The sequence below is a fragment of the Salvelinus namaycush genome, chromosome 5, assembly GCF_016432855.1.
Source record: "Salvelinus namaycush isolate Seneca chromosome 5, SaNama_1.0, whole genome shotgun sequence".
NCBI classification, from domain to species: Eukaryota; Metazoa; Chordata; class Actinopteri; order Salmoniformes; family Salmonidae; genus Salvelinus; species Salvelinus namaycush.
The window spans coordinates 27,579,104-27,594,868 of NC_052311.1; the positions used below are offsets into that span (position 1 = coordinate 27,579,104).

At 45.2% G+C, this 15,765-nt stretch overlaps 1 protein-coding gene across 1 annotated transcript in view; it reads left to right on the top strand.

Moving 5' to 3' along the window:
• The first annotated feature begins 509 nt into the window (after positions 1-509).
• The window catches only part of LOC120047469 (fibroblast growth factor 13), a 100,525-nt gene continuing 85,269 nt past the window's right edge, over positions 510-15,765 (top strand). Inside the window, exon 1 of the mRNA XM_038993003.1 lies at positions 510-669. Coding sequence (XP_038848931.1) covers positions 537-669 — 133 coding nt within the window. The 5' untranslated portion in view covers positions 510-536. The remainder of the gene's footprint in view (positions 670-15,765) is intronic.

Sequence of the window (15,765 nt, forward strand, 5' to 3'; positions counted from 1 at the left end):
GAATGACCTTGGGACACGCAGTGCTACATCTACATCATAACGTTTAGCTTCCATTTGTCTCTGTAGCTGTTTGCCCCGTGCTCCACCTCCCTTTGTTTTTCTCTTTCTTCCCCTCCCTCCCTCTCTTGGTGTTACTTTAGTGGTATATTTTTAAAGTTGTTTAGTGAGCTTGATGTTCTCGTCTCTTCCTCTCTCTTCCTGTCTCTTCCTCTCTCTTCCTGTCTCTTCCTCTCTCTTCCTCTCTCTTCCTGTCTCTTCCTCTCTCTTCCTGTCTCTTCCTCTCTCTTCCTCTCTCTTCCTGTCTCTTCCTGTCTCTTCCTCTCACTTCCTCTGTTGTAGCAGACTGTGTTGTGTTGCAGTACTTCTCTAGTGGTTGCTGATGTAATGTTGTTGCTGTCTTCTCTTATGCCTTTTGTTTCTACCCTGCGTTGTTCTTCTGTCTGTGTTGTGGTGAGCGCTCCCCTAACCTCAGTTCATTCTGTTGTGGCACCACCGCAGTCCAGGATGACGCTGCTCCAGGTACCCAGGAGTACATTATGTTGCGGCAGGATTCCGTCCATTCATCGGCGGATTTAAGGAGTAAAGGGTCCCCCTTTCGTGCTAAGTGTCACGAAATCTTCTGCTGCCCGCTGAAGCAAGTGGTCAACAAAGAGAGCTCAGAGCCTGAAGGTTTGTCCGCACTCCCCTCCCCCCTTGGTTTTTAACTGCTGCTTTTTTTGTTGCCTTTTCCCCTCTCTATCACTCTCTTATATTCTGTCTGAACTGATAGTTCTCCCCTCCTCCTCAAAACAAAGTTTCCTTTCATTCCTGTCCTATTTTTAAAAAAGTATCTGTCCTGTGCGTGCTCCCACTCATAGTGCGTGTCTGTGTGTGTGTGTATGTGTGTGTGTGTGTGTGTCTTATGCTTGCCTGTGGAGCACAGCCCACCCAAACCCCCTGCAACCATCAGACTTGGGTCATTGTCACCCAGGGGCACATGCTCCAGCCAAAATAAACAAATAATAAAACCCCCTGAAGGGTTATAGAATGACACATCTGCTGTCCACCATACTTTAACGTTTCTATTTCAACCACTTGGCTTCATAAAATAAGAAGCGTGCAACTTGTGCTACAGTCCTGTCCCTCTGTCCGTACAGCATATTCACATTAGGTTCATATTAAGATAATGCTAGTGCGTTATTGGCATGTGCCCCACCTATTAAGTAACTGTCCGTCTCCTCCCTGCCCAAGTTCCCCCACCTCTCTTTCGCCTTCTCCCCCATCTCTCCTCCCGCTCGCTGCCCCTCCCCCTTTCTCTACCTGTCTTTCTCTTCCCCCACTCTCCTCTCTCTCTCTCTACCCCTTTCCCTGGCGCTTGCAGACGCATGATGGTTTGGTTTGCCTGTGTATAATCATGCTCATTGGGGAGAGGGGTAGACACCGTACAGGAACGTTAGTGTGCTCTTAACACCTGCATGCTGAGGCATTGTGCATGTATGCTTAGTACTAGGGGTTGGTTGTTACGTCTATTGCCTGAGGCTTGTGCCACGTTCATCGGTAGAGTACTAAGATTGCAAAATATGAAGGTGCCTTCCTTTTCAGACTTCCAGACAGCTTGGTAAGCAAGAGGATTCCCTGTGGGTTATAGTACATTTGCAGTGTAAGCTGGTTTGTCATGTGGTCTCACAGCTACATGATATCATCAGGTAACAATCCCCTGTTGAATCAGATGAGTGGGCTGCTCATGAACATAGAGAGGGCGAGAGGGAGGGAGGGAGAGGGAGGGAGAGGGAGAGAAGGAGAGAGGGAGGGAGGGGGAGGGAGGGAGAAACTATAGATCTATTATTCAGTTTGGCTGCAACTCCACTGTGACGTGACTGAATTTACAAAGGAAGGAGGGGAGAGAGACTGCTGCCTTATGTAACATATTAGCTGGGGTGTCATTAACATTTAATAGACTGATGTGATGTGGTTCCGTGGTCTGTGGCGGTGCTATGGCCCTATGTTCGGCACAGAGAACCCTCCCAGGCATTACCCCAACACCAGTGGTGTAAAGTACTTAAATAACAATATTACTTGAAAGTACTACATAAGTAGCTTTTTGGGGTATCTGTACTTTACTTTAGTATATATATTTTTGATAACTTTTACTACAACATTCCTAAAGACAAGTATGTACTTTTTACTCCATACATTTTATGTAATACAAAAAAGTACTCATTACATTTTGAATGCTTAGCATGACAGGAAAATTGTCAAATTCCCGCACTTATCAAGAGAACATCCCTGATCATCCCTACTGCTTCTGATCTGGCGGACTCACTAAACACACATGCTTCATTTGTAAATGTGTTGGAGCATGCCCCCTGGCTATTCTTAAATTTAAAAAACAAGACAATGATGCTGTTTGGTTTGCTTTATATAAGGAATTTGAAATTATATATACTTTTGATACTTAAGTATATTTTTGCAATTACATTTACTTTTGATACAGTACTTAAGTATATTTAAAACCAAATACTTTTAGACTTTTATTCAAGTAGTATTTTACTGGGTGACTTTTACTTGAGTCATTTTCTATTAAGGTATCTTTACTTTTACTCAAGTTTGACAATTGGGTACTTTTTCCACCCCTGCCTAACACACAGCAGTCTAACACACAGCTGCCTCTATCAGGAACACTGTCTGGACATACAGTACTGGAGTGGTACTACATATTTAGCGAAAAGGGTTCTATATAGTACCAGAAAGGGTTATTTGGCTTGTAAAGATAGCAGACCCCATTTTGGATACTGTATAGAATCCTATTTTAAAGGTTCTATAAAGAACCATGCTCTGAAGGTTCTATATACAGTAGAATGTTTATGACGCTATAAAGAACCATTTTCTGAACTGCAAATAACCATTTAAGGTTTCTAAGGGTTCTTTGAGTGATCATGGTTCCACATACAGTACCTTCGGAAAGTATTCAGACCCCTTGACTTTTTCCAAATTTTGTTACGTTATAACTTTATTCTAAAATGTATAAAATAATTTTTCCCCCCTCAGCAATCTACACTCAATACCCCATAATGAGAAAGCAAAAACAAGTTTTTATAAATTCCTTATTTACCTAAGTATTCAGTTCCCTTGCTATGAGACTCGAATTTGAGCTCAGGTGCATCCTGTTTCCATCGATCATCCTTAAGATGTTTCTACAACTTGATTGGAGTCCACTTGTGGTAAATTAAATTGATTAGACGTGTTTTTGAAGGGCACACACCTGTCTATATAATGTCCCACAGTTGACAGTGCATGTCAGAGCAAAAACCAAGCCATGAGGTCAAAGGAATTGTCCTTAGAGCTCAGAGACAGGATTGTGTCGAGGCACAGATTTGGGGAAGGGTACCAAAAAATGTCTGCAGCATTGAAGGTCCCCAAGAACACAGTGAACTCCATCATTCTTAAATGGAAGATGTTTGGAACCACCAAGAATCTTCCTAGAGCTGACCACCCGGCCAAACTGAGCAATCGGGGGAGAAGGGCCTTGGTCAGGGAGGTGACCTAGAACATGATGATCACTCTGACAAAGCTCCAGAGTTCCTCTGTGGAGATGGGAGAACCTAACAGAAGGACAACCATCTCTGCAGCACTCCACCAATCAGGCCTTTATGGTAGAGTGGCCAGACGGAAGCGTCTCATTAAAAGGCACATGACAGCCCGCTTGGAGTTTGACAAAAGGCACCTGAAGACTCTCAGACCATGAGAAACAAGATTTTCTGGTCTGATGAATGCAAGATTGAACTCTTTGGCCTGAATTACAAGCGTCACGTTTGGAGGAAACCTGGCACCATCTCTACGGTGAAGCATGGTGGTGGCAGCATCATGCTGTGGGTATGTTTTTCAGTGGCAGGTACTGGGAGTCTAGTCAGGATCGAGGCAAAGATGAGCAGAGCAAAGTACAAAGAGATCCTTGATGAAAATCTGCTCCAAAGTGTTTAAATGTCCTTGAGTGGCCCAGCCAGAGCTCGAACTTAAACCAGAGATCAAACATCTCTGGAGAGACCTAAAAATATACTACCAGTCAAAAGTTTTAGAACACCTACTCATTCAAGGGTTTTTCTTTATTTTTCCTATTTTCTACATTGTAGAAAAATACTGAAGACATCAAAACTATGAAATAACACGTATGGAATCAGGTAGTCACCAAAAAAGTTTTATACAAATCAAAATATATTTTATATTTGAGATTCTTCAAATAGCCACCCATTGCCTTGATGACAGCTTTGCACACTTGGCATTTTCTCAACCAGCTTCATGAGGTAGTGACCTGGAATGCATTTCAATTAACAGGTGTTTCTTCTTAAAAGTTAATTAGTTGATTTAAAAAAAAATGTTAAACACTTTTTTGGTTACTACATGATTCCATATGTGTTATTTTATAGTTTTGATGTCTTCACTATTATTGTACAATTTAGAAAATAGTAAAAAAATAAAGAAAAACCCTGGAATGAGTAGGTGTAGCTGTACAGAGACGCTCCCCATCCAATCTGACAGAGCTTGAGAGGATCTGCAGCGAAGAATGGGAGAAACTTCCCAAATACAGGTGTGCCAAGCTTATAGCGTCATACCCAAGAAGACTCGATGCTGTAATCGCTGCCAAGGTGCTTCAACAAAGTACTGAGTAAAGGGTCTGAATACTTATGTAAATGTCATATTTCTGTTTTTTTTATTTCTAAATTGGCAAAAATGTCTAAAAACCTGTTTTTGCTTTGTCATTATCGGGTATTGTGTGTTGATTAACGAGGGGGGGAAACTATATAATCAATTTTAAAATAAGGCCGTAACGAAACAAAATGTGGAAAAAGTTAAGGGGTAGAACCATCACCCTTATCAAAGAACCCCTGAAGAACCCTCTCTTGAAGTAACTCCGTGTGTAACTCCGCACTCACATCAGTACTCTCGCTCTGCCGCACTCACATCAGTACTCTCGCTCTGCCGCACTCACATCAGTACTCTTTCTGCTGCGCTCACATCAGTACTCGCACTCTGCCGCCCTCACATTAGTACTCTCGCTCTGCCGCACTCACATCAGTACTCTCTCTGCCGCACTCACATCAGTAGCATCTTTGCTGCACTCACCTCAGTACTATCTCTGCTGCACTCCCCTCAGTACTATCTTTGCTGCACTTACCTCAGTACTATCTCTGCTGCACTCACATCAGTAATATCTCTGCTCCACTCCCCTCAGTACTATCTCTGCCGCACTCCCTTCAGTACTATCTCTGTCGCACTCACCTCAGTACTATCTCTGCCGTACTCACATCAGTACTATCTCTGCTCCACTCCCCTCAGTACTATCTCTGCCACACTCACCTCAGTACTATCTCTGCTGCACTCACATCAGTACTAGCTCTGCTGCACTCCCTTCAGTACTATCTCTGCTGCACTCACATCAGTACTATCTCTGCTGCACTCACATCAGTACTATCTCTGCTGCACTTACCTCAGTACTATCTCTGCTGCACTCACCTCAGTACTATCTCTGCTGCACTCACATCAGTTCTAGCTCTGCTGCGCTCCCTTCAGTACTATCTCTGCTGCACTTACCTCAGTACTATCTCTGCTGCACTCACATCAGTACTAGCTCTGCTGCACTCACCTCAGTACTATCTCTGCTGCACTCACATCAGTTCTAGCTCTGCTGCACTCCCTTCAGTACTATCTCTGCTGCACTTACCTCAGTGCTATCTCTGCTGCACTCACCTCAGTACTATCTCTTCTGCACTCACATCAGTACTAGCTCTGCTGCACTCCCTTCAGTACTATCTCTGATGCACTTACCTCAGTACTATCTCTGCTGCACTCACCTCAGTACTATCTCTACTGCACTCACATCAGTACTATCTCTGCTCCACTCCCCTCAGTACTATCTCTGCTCCACTCCCCTCAGTACTATCTCTGCTGCACTCACCTCAGTACTATCTCTGAACCACTCCCCTCAGTACTATATCTGCTGCACTTACATCAGTAGCATCTCTGCTGCACTCACATCAGTACTATCTCTGCTGCACTCCTCTCAGTACTATCTCTGCTGCACTTACCTCAGTACTATCTCTGCTGCACTCACATCAGTACTATCTCTACTAGTCACCTAATCCCACTGTGATCCCCATCACAACGCTGCATTACACAGACTTGCTTCACAGAACAACACATCAGTAGCCTGTATCACATCTGCTGCACTATCAGACTCTATCAGACTCACCAAGGGCATGAGATCAGAGGGATATACAGTACCCACAGGGTCAGGTAGGGAGGCAGCCACTCTTCCCTAGCCCCAGTCCCCCAGTCCCCTAGACCCCTAGACCCCTCGGCCATAAAGCCCTCGTCGACACAACCTGTCTGTCAAGCTGTCTGTCTCTCTGTCTCCTATCTCCTTTCTTTCATTATAACCCCCTACTTCTCTCTCTCTCTCTCGCCCGGGTCAATCTCTTATCTCCTTTTCCCCGTCCTATATTCTCTTTACTGCTCTCCATCTCTCCCTCTATTTCTCTCCTTCCTGCTGTTTCTCCACTCTAGATGAAAAGTCGTGCCCAGGGGGCTGATCTGTGTACACATCCCATCCATATTTCAGTGGTTTGTGTTGATCCTCCCCAACTCCACACTAAAGTCAATACCAGGGATCCCCAGCTGGCGGCCCGCGGGTGCTTTTATTTGGCCCCCCATGTTTTCTGAGCAAAAAAAATAATAAATCAGCTCCAAGTGATGTGAATTTTAAAAATCTGTTCCCAAGTCTTCCCACGCATAATAGAGAGACATGTGATTGTATACAAATGTAAGCAGGCTTTGAAATGATTGTTTAAGTCAAATATTAGATCAGTTTGGGCTTCTTGAGGTCAATTTGCAGTCTACTAATTATTTGTAATGATGTTCCAGCCCTCCGACCATCTGCCCCAGAAAAATTGTCCCACGGCTGCATCTAGTTGATGATCCCTGCCCTATACAGACCCAAACCGGGCTCGTCTATTTACCGGCTATACTATAGAATTCATGGAGCACTCAGCAGGCTGCTCATAGAAGCCAGTAAACATGACGAGTCCATGTCATAACTCTGTCACTGTGTTCTATTGCCCTTGTCACTGCCGTGTCATCCTCCTTTCCCCCATGAATCACCTCTTCCAGTCTTTGTGTCCCTCTGGGTTGAGGTTTTGTACAGTTCCCCCCTCCCCCCTTTCTTCATGTGACCAGCGAGGTGAATATTGTTTCTGTATCTGTAGAGTACAGAACAGTATGTGTTAGGGAGGCAGAATTTGGTGCAACACCCTCCCGTACTACTTTACATTCAGACATACTCTGGCCTGTCAGTTACTGTAAGTGTCTTATTGACAAAGTAAGCTGTCAGTGGAGCACTGAGCCGTGGAGGTGGAGATGGAGACAGAGACACGACAAGAGCTAACACACTCATCTATTTCCTTCACCAGCCCCCACCTAGCTATCCAAATGTGTAATGCGTTACTGCCATTCGCAAGACTGACGACGTGCAGTAATTGCATTTCAGGAGGACAGTGTGTGTGTGTGTGTGTGTCATAACTGTGTATCCCACCATGCCTTTCCCTGTGTCCCGTTCGTTCCCCAGCTTCAATGTTGACAAGAGCCAAACAAAAAGGGCCCTGGAAGCACGAGCACACACACACTCCGACAACACCGCGTGTTAACACTCTTTCTCGCTCTCTGCGAAAGGAGCTATTTGTGTGTAGAGCATGAATAAATGATGTTTATGATAGTGTGTGTTTGGGCCCTGCAGAGGAGGCAGGCTGTGCTGTGGTGGAGGCAGCCAGCTAACATTGTCTCAATGTCACATCAGCGCTGACTTAATAAGGGAGCTGACATGCATTGTGACTGGGATATTACATGATCTCCTCAGTGCACTTACAAGGGGATAAGGAGGTAGTGTGAGGGTCAGGGTGAGCACACAGTGTGTACAATGCGTCCTCTGTGCTATAGTGTGCGTGTGCGTGTATGTGTGTGCGTGACTTGGTCCAAGCACACCAAGACAGTCGTGAAGAGGGCACGATAAAACATATTCTCCCTCAGGAGACTGAAAAGATTTAGCATGGGTCCTCAGATCCTCAAAAGGTTCTACAGCTGCACCATCGAGAGCATCCTGGTTGCATCACTGCCTGGTATGGCAACTGCTCATCCTCCGACCGCAAGGTAAAAAAGTGCTTCCTGCCATCCAGGACCTCTATACCAGGCGGTGTCAGAGGAAGGTCCTAAAAATTGTCAAAGACTCCAGCCACCCTAGTCATAGACTGTTCTCTCTGCTACCGCACGGCAAGCGGTACCGGAGCGCCAAGTCTAGGTCCAAGAGGCTTCTAAACAGCTTCCACCCCCAAGCCATAAGACTACTGAACAGAACATCTAATCAAATGACTACCCAGACTACTTGCATTGCCCCCCTCTTTTACGCTGCTGCTACTCTTTGTTATTATCTATGCATAAGACACTTTAGTAACTCTACCCACATGTACCCTACCGTTCAAAAGTTTGTCCATTAAAATAACATAAAATTGATCAGAAATACAGTGTAGACATTGTTAATGTTGTTAATGACTATTGTAGCTGGAAATGGCTGATTTTTTTAATGGAATATCTACATAGGTGTACAGAGGCCCTTTATCAGCAACCATCACTCCTGTATTCCAATGTCACGTTGTGTTAGCTAATCCAAGTTTATCATTTTAAAAGGCTGATTGATCATTGGAAAACCCTTTTGCAACTATGTTAGCACAGCTAAGACGGGGCTTTACCTAGCAAAGACTTATAGATGACCTCGAGCCAGTGGGTTTGGCGACGAATATGAAGCGAGGGCAAGCCAATGAGAGCATACAGGTTGCAGTGGTGGGTAGTATATGGGGCTTTGGTGACAAAACGGATGGCACTCTGATAGACTGCATCTAATTTGCTGAGTAGAGTGTTGGGGGCCATTTTGTAAATGACATCGCCGAGTCAAGGATCGATAGGATAGTCAGTTTTACGAGGGTATGTTTAGCAGCATGAGTGAAGGATGCTTTGTTGCGAAATAGGAAGCGATTCTAGATTTCATTTTGGATTGGAGATGCTTAATGTGAGTCTGGAAGGAAAGTTTACAGTCTAACCAGACACCAAGGTATTTGTAGTTGTCCACATATTCTAAGTCAGAACCGTCCAGAGTAGTGATGCTAGTCGGGCGAGCAGGTGCGGGCAGCGATCGATTGAAGAGCATGCATTTAGTTTTACTAACATTTAAGAGCAGTTTACAACATTAATAATGTCAAGACTATATTTCTGATCAATGTGATGCTATTTTAACTGATTTTTAAATTTATTTTCTTTCAAAAACAAGGACATTTCTAAGGGACCCCAAACTTTTGACTGGTAGTGTACATATTACCTCCATTACCTCGACTAACCAGTGTCCGCTCACATTGACTCTGTACCGGTACCCCCTGTATATAGCCTCGCTATTGTTATTTTACTGCTGTTCTTTAATTATTTGTTACTTTATTTCTTATTTTTGTAGGTATTTCTCTTCAAACTGCATTGTTGGTTAAGGGCTCGTAAGTAAGCATTTCACAGTAAGGTCTATACCTGTTGTATTCGGCGCATGTGACAAATAAAATTGTATTTGATTTGATTTAATCTTTGTGATCTAATCAGCACCCTTCACACTGATTCCCAGCACTACTGTACCAGTCATGCGTGTAGTGTAGTTTGCATGCCTGACCTTCTAAGAGCGAGCTTACTCTCTATGGCAGTAACACACACAAACACCGAAACACACACAGATTATCTCACACTTCCATAACATCGCCGCAACATTTTTTACAGCACCTCTGGGCAGCAATCTCCAAGGACGAGTATAAAAATCCTGAAATTGTGTAAGACAACCATAACAACAACAACAACATCAACCACTGAGTACCACTGCAGGGCCCAGGGAGGAAGTGAAGTAGAGTCAAGTCACCTGGGCCATTAGCTTCCATCATGTGCTATTTAATTAGCACTTCACTCCCATTCTGCCCATCCTCTCCCCTCCGCTCCTCTCCCCCTCTCTCATTCTCCGCCAGACAGACTGCTGATGAGTGAAGGAACAAATGACTGGAACTCTTCACTGAGAGATCTTCGGATCCTTTGAGTGACTCAGGCTCCACAGACTTACTGAGCTTGTCATTGGGATGGAACGAGATGGAGGGAGGGAGGGAGGATGTCTGGCAGTGACTGGAGCGGCTCTGTAGACAGATTGATGTGTTTGTTGGTATTTGTGGATCGATAGGCAAAGCATCTTAATGTCCTTTTTGTTGTTGCTCATGGATCAATGGGTTTTATTGTGGGACCTTTTCCTTCTCTCTCTTTTTCTCCTCCAACCCCCCTCCCCGGAGCAGACTTTATGTTCCTTTCCTTACCCGATTGAAATAAACAAGTGTGTGTCAAAGCCAGGCTGGAACAAAAAAACCTGCGCACACTGCAGCCCTCGAGGACCCGAGTTGTAGCCCAACCCTGCCCTAGAGAGACAACTGAGGGTGTACTTACTTCCAAACACCAGCCTCGGTCACATCTCGTTCTCCTGCGCTCAGATCGCAAAATTCCCTGTGCCCCCCCCCCCCCCCCCCCCCCCCAACGCAGGCGCCGCTACACTGATTCAGAACGCGCTCCCGTGATCCTCTCTGCTGTCTGACCCAGATCTGTTCCCAAACCGCCCTCCATTAAACCATGAGGAGACGCATTACATCCTTAACAAGGTACAGCTAACCTGCCAATTCCCTTTGCGTAGGAACACTGTTGAGCTTGGGAGTGCAATCCTGTAAAAAAAAGTGTTCCCCTACAAAGGTACCATTGTTTCCTATGGTGGAGTGACAGCCAGGAGGGTGTACGTTTTCCTCCCAAGTGTAAACAAGTTTTAAGCTCTTTAAGCGACGCAGTGAAGCAAAATGCAGAGGCAGCGTGTTGTTAAAGGCCTAGTAGAGAGGCTGCTGACAGCTGAGGCATGCACACACACTCCCCGAGGAACACACGCACACACACTCCCCGAGGAACACACGCACACACACTCCCCGAGCAACACACGCACACACACTCCCCGAGGAACACACGCACACACACTCCCCGAGGAACACACGCACACCACGACTGACAAGAGAGGTCCCCATGAAATATGTCAGGGCTCGCTCCCGTACATTTTCAGCTGTCGACACTAGATGTCAACTCACTGACAAGGACGACTTTTTCTCAAGTTTGATCTCTTTGCCACGTAGACTGACACATGTATCATGTCAGGCACATACAGTATAGACGTGGTGGATAAGTTGGATCCAATCCCATGAATGGGAAGATGTTTACGCATACACCGAGTGTACTAAACATTAGGGTCACCTTCCTCATATTGAGTTGCACTCCCTTTTGCCCTCAGAACATTCTCAATTCATCGGGGCATGGACTCAACAAAGTGTCGAAACCGTTCCACTGGCCCATGTTGACTCCAATGCTTCCCACGGTTGTTTCATGTTCGCTGGATGTCCTTTGGGTGGTGGACCATTCTTGAAACTGTTGAGCGTGAAAAACCCAGCAGTGTTGCAGTTCATGACTCACTCAAACCGGTGTCATACCCAGTTCAAAGGCACTTACATATTTTGTCTTGCCCATTCACCCTCATGCACAATCCATGTCTCAATTATCTCCAGGCTTACAAAATCCTTCTTTAACCTGTCTCCTCCCCTTCATCTACACTGATTTGAAGTGGATTTAACAAGTGACATCAATAAGGGATCATAGCATTCACCTGGTCAGTCTATGTCATGGAACGAGCATGTTTTGTACACTCAGTGTATACAGTATGTAGCTATATGGCTCTGGTACACAGTATGGCAGCCGTAGAGGCCCAAAGAGACATCTTTGGATCTTGAATCTTTGCCTTTTAAAGTTGCAATATGTCACTTTTTGGGCAACCCGACCAAATTCACATAGAAATGTGAGTTATAGATCTGTCTTTCTCTTTAAAAGCAAGTCTAATAAGCGGTAGATCTGTTCCATGTGAGATATTTTATGCTTCCCGTTCTTAAGTTTAGTTTTTGTGTCTTTTACTTTCGGTTTTGTGCACCAGCTTAGATGGTACAATGATTCTCTACACTATACATTGCTTGTTTTGTCACATAAACTGAAATTAGGCAAACCATTATAATTTTAGCAACCAGGAAATGGCGGAGTGATTTTTGCCTATTGCATCTTTAATCTCTGTGTCATGATGGTGACACAATTAGTCCACCTGGCCTACTGCATCCCAACCACTGAGGTATAATAAGAACTGGAGACCGTGCCCAAGATGTCCGACCATTGTTTTCAAGGTAATCTACTCACGTTTGCATACGCTGATTCATGGACCGTCTATATCCTGGTTGCATCTGGTTTATACGGACCAACATCACATGCGCACTAGTACAGAGAGCAGCACGAGCAGCGACGACATCATCACTCACGTCATCCAAAAACATTGCAGACATTGGATGAATATATCATGTTAATATCTTCGGCTGTGAGTGATGGAAACAAAATCAGCCTCAGCAACTATTATTTGAATAATTCAATGGATGTTTTGTGCTAAAAGGTGATGACTAAAGTGGCTTATTCGAAATGTTCAAATCTCACTTCTCCGTGTGGCCATCTATGGAAATTGTATTTTTGGGTGAGGCGTCAGTTAAACTGCAGTACAGAAGCAAAACTGTAGGAGCAGTCGAAACCATGTTTCTAGACCAGAACCCTGGCCCCTTGATCCAAACCAGCTGTTGATAGGGAGGGACAGGGCACTGAGTGGTTGGCTTGTTGCCAACTCTGCACCACAGACATCCAGTTCCCTTTAAACCACTATGCACAGTGCCACTGTTGTGTTCTCTTAGGAGACTACACGCTGCCTTCGTCCCCTGTGTACACGCCCCATGAGAGCCAGTTAAAAGCTTTGTGTATGTATTAAACTGTGAGAGACAAAAAAAACTCACGCTCTGTTTCACTTGTTGTCATTTCATCAGAGCATTGGTCTCCAGTACGGTGCTGTGTCAGGCTGCTATTTCAGTCATCTGACAGGCCTGTCCCACTTCAACGTGTGGAAAAGCCATTTCACTCTGACTGCCCCGGCATTGATCAATAACCAGGCTCTCAACAGATCCATTTAAAAGTAATTTGTGCTGTTGTCTCGCCTCTGTCACTTTTTCCCCCCTGGTTCGCTCAGCAATATGCTCTCATTTCCTGTCAAATGTTTACAAGAAAAGCAATATCTTGCTTTTCCGAATTCTTTTTCCGGCTTTTAGTGGATATGCTGCTGCGTGGAAGTCCTCATGAGAATGGGCTGTGTGGCATTCAACATTTATATGCGTTTTATTTTCATATTTACCTGAGCATTTTTCACATTTTCATATCTTGAGTCTTCTAAATGAAGATTAAGGGATTGCAATGTGCCTTCCTCTTCTGGCCATGTACCCCCTTCCCCCTGGATCTCTCTGTAGGCTGGGGAGACAAGACCTCAGTTTAGCCTCTTCACTGGCAAAGAGAGACAAACAGAGAGGCAAGCCTGGCTGGCATTGACTGGGCTGGTGCGGTAGTTAACACACAGAGACAGTGGGAGTGAGATGGCCGTCATTTGGGTGAGATGTGGGTTATGTAAGGTCCTCTGTGGCCCTGCATGTCCCGTGCATCGTCCCGTCCCAGGAGGCACCAGGCGGCACCAAGCCAGGCGGGCTGCCATCCGGGGCTAATGTTGGCTGTGATTCACACAGACACCCAGTTTCGCCCATCATTTCGATTTTGCCAGCTCCAAAAGTTGGCTGGTTTGTTCCATCACAGGCTGAGGGATTAAAGACAGGGAGAAGTTTAAGTTCAGGGAATCTTAGTTTGGGGAATATAGTGATTGTTCTGTAGGCGTATTGCTAAACTCTGGGCAGCAATATACACAGCCACACAGCTGTTGTTTTGTTGTTTTCTTATCTGGCTTTCAAAAGGTGTTGTAGATTGTCATCTATCTGTTTACGTTCATATCCTATGCATAGCCAACTTTTTCTACCAACATCATACATGTCTAGGGAATGTGCTTCTACCTTTCCCTCAACCTCAGTTTGTCTGTTATTTTCTCTGCCAGACATCCATTTCACAGTTTCTCTCTCCTTTCACTCTGTATGCCAGCCATGCTGGAGTAGGGTTGTTTGTTTACTTGCTTGTAGACAGTGGTTAAATGTCTGGAAAAAGTACAGGCTACCCCTCTGTTGCCTTAGTCCATTTACAATCGACTCAGTGATCTGTGTAGTGAGCAAATCTCTTCCCCAAGCCTGCACTAATGAATACCTAAAGCAGGGGTCAGCAACGGACAGCCAACAGGCCAAAACTGGCCCGCAAGGGATTTCTTTTGGCACACACATTTATAAATTGATGTATTTTTAGTTTTTTTTTTTTAAATACTGTAAAATCACCAGGAATTCAGAAAAAACTATATAAAAAAGATTGTTAATTTTGTGGTTTAGTTGGGGTCAATTTGCAGTGTAAATATTATTAGAATTATTTTCCGCCCCCCTGACCAATCGCTCCGACAAAATTTGGCCCGCAGCTGAATCTAGTTGCTTACCTAGCCTTGACTCTGTACCACTATTTAACCATGCTGAAGACATCATTGATATACAGCTTAGCTTTGTGTATTTGTAGGTTTCCCTCCCATACTGTATGCCCTTATATGACCTTGTTTCCCTCCCTCCCTGTCTCCTTCCATGGTCATGTGTTTGGTTAGCCCACCATTTCCCATCTCCCTGTCTCTGCTCTGTACATTTGATCATGATAACACTCTCTCTTTATGGGTTCGCTGGGAGGATTACAACAACAACACTGACCTCTCAAGGTCTTTCTCCAGCTCAAGGCGAGATACTATCAACAACTATAAACCTATCTTAGGAATCCACAAACAATGTTTTCTCCGGGGTGTTTTGGAGTCCCTGGTAAACAGATAGAGAACGTTGACATCAATGAGAAACCATAGCCCACTAACTAACTCCGGTCAAACAAGCTCCCCTCTGTCTCTTGGAGCCTTAGCTTATGTTTCTGAGGCTGAAGGTTAGCAATAGTGGCAGGATCTCGGCAGCGCAATAGATGAGCTAAATAGGTAATAATGCACAGTGTTAACAAAGAGACCATCCTTCACCTGCCAAATCTCTGCTACTCTGTCCTCCTCTTGAAACAACTGGAGTCCCTTACCCCCCTCCCTTTCCTCTACTTCTCCCCCGTCCTCCCCTCCCCCCATGTCCTGTGGTTCCGCCAAGGTGTGCCGTGCCACTCCATTAAGCGCTGCAGGTGTTTGTCAAATGAGCGATGATGTAAAGTAACTCGATTGGCCCGGTGGGGACGTGCCCTGTTTTCCTCAATAACCTACAGTTCTGTTTCACAGCTTTGTCCCGCTCCACACACACACACACACACACACACACCCCATCAGCATGCAGGGCACAGAAGGGCCCCGCGAGTCATCGTCGGAAACCTAAATCAAATTTTGCGGCGAGGCAACCAGGCCCAACGAGGCGTGGTGGAATGAATAAGTAGTGCGGGGGCGTGTGGGACTGAGCTGAGCTGCAGTGCACTGTAGCATGGCTGACAGGTGCCAGAGAGGGATGTCAGAGCAGCACAGTACATTATACACTCCCCCATCCACAACCCTGTCCAGCCCCCTCTATCCATACCCCGACCCCTAGCCACAGCCACCTCTACCCATACCCTGGGCCCTCGCCACAGCCACCTCTACCC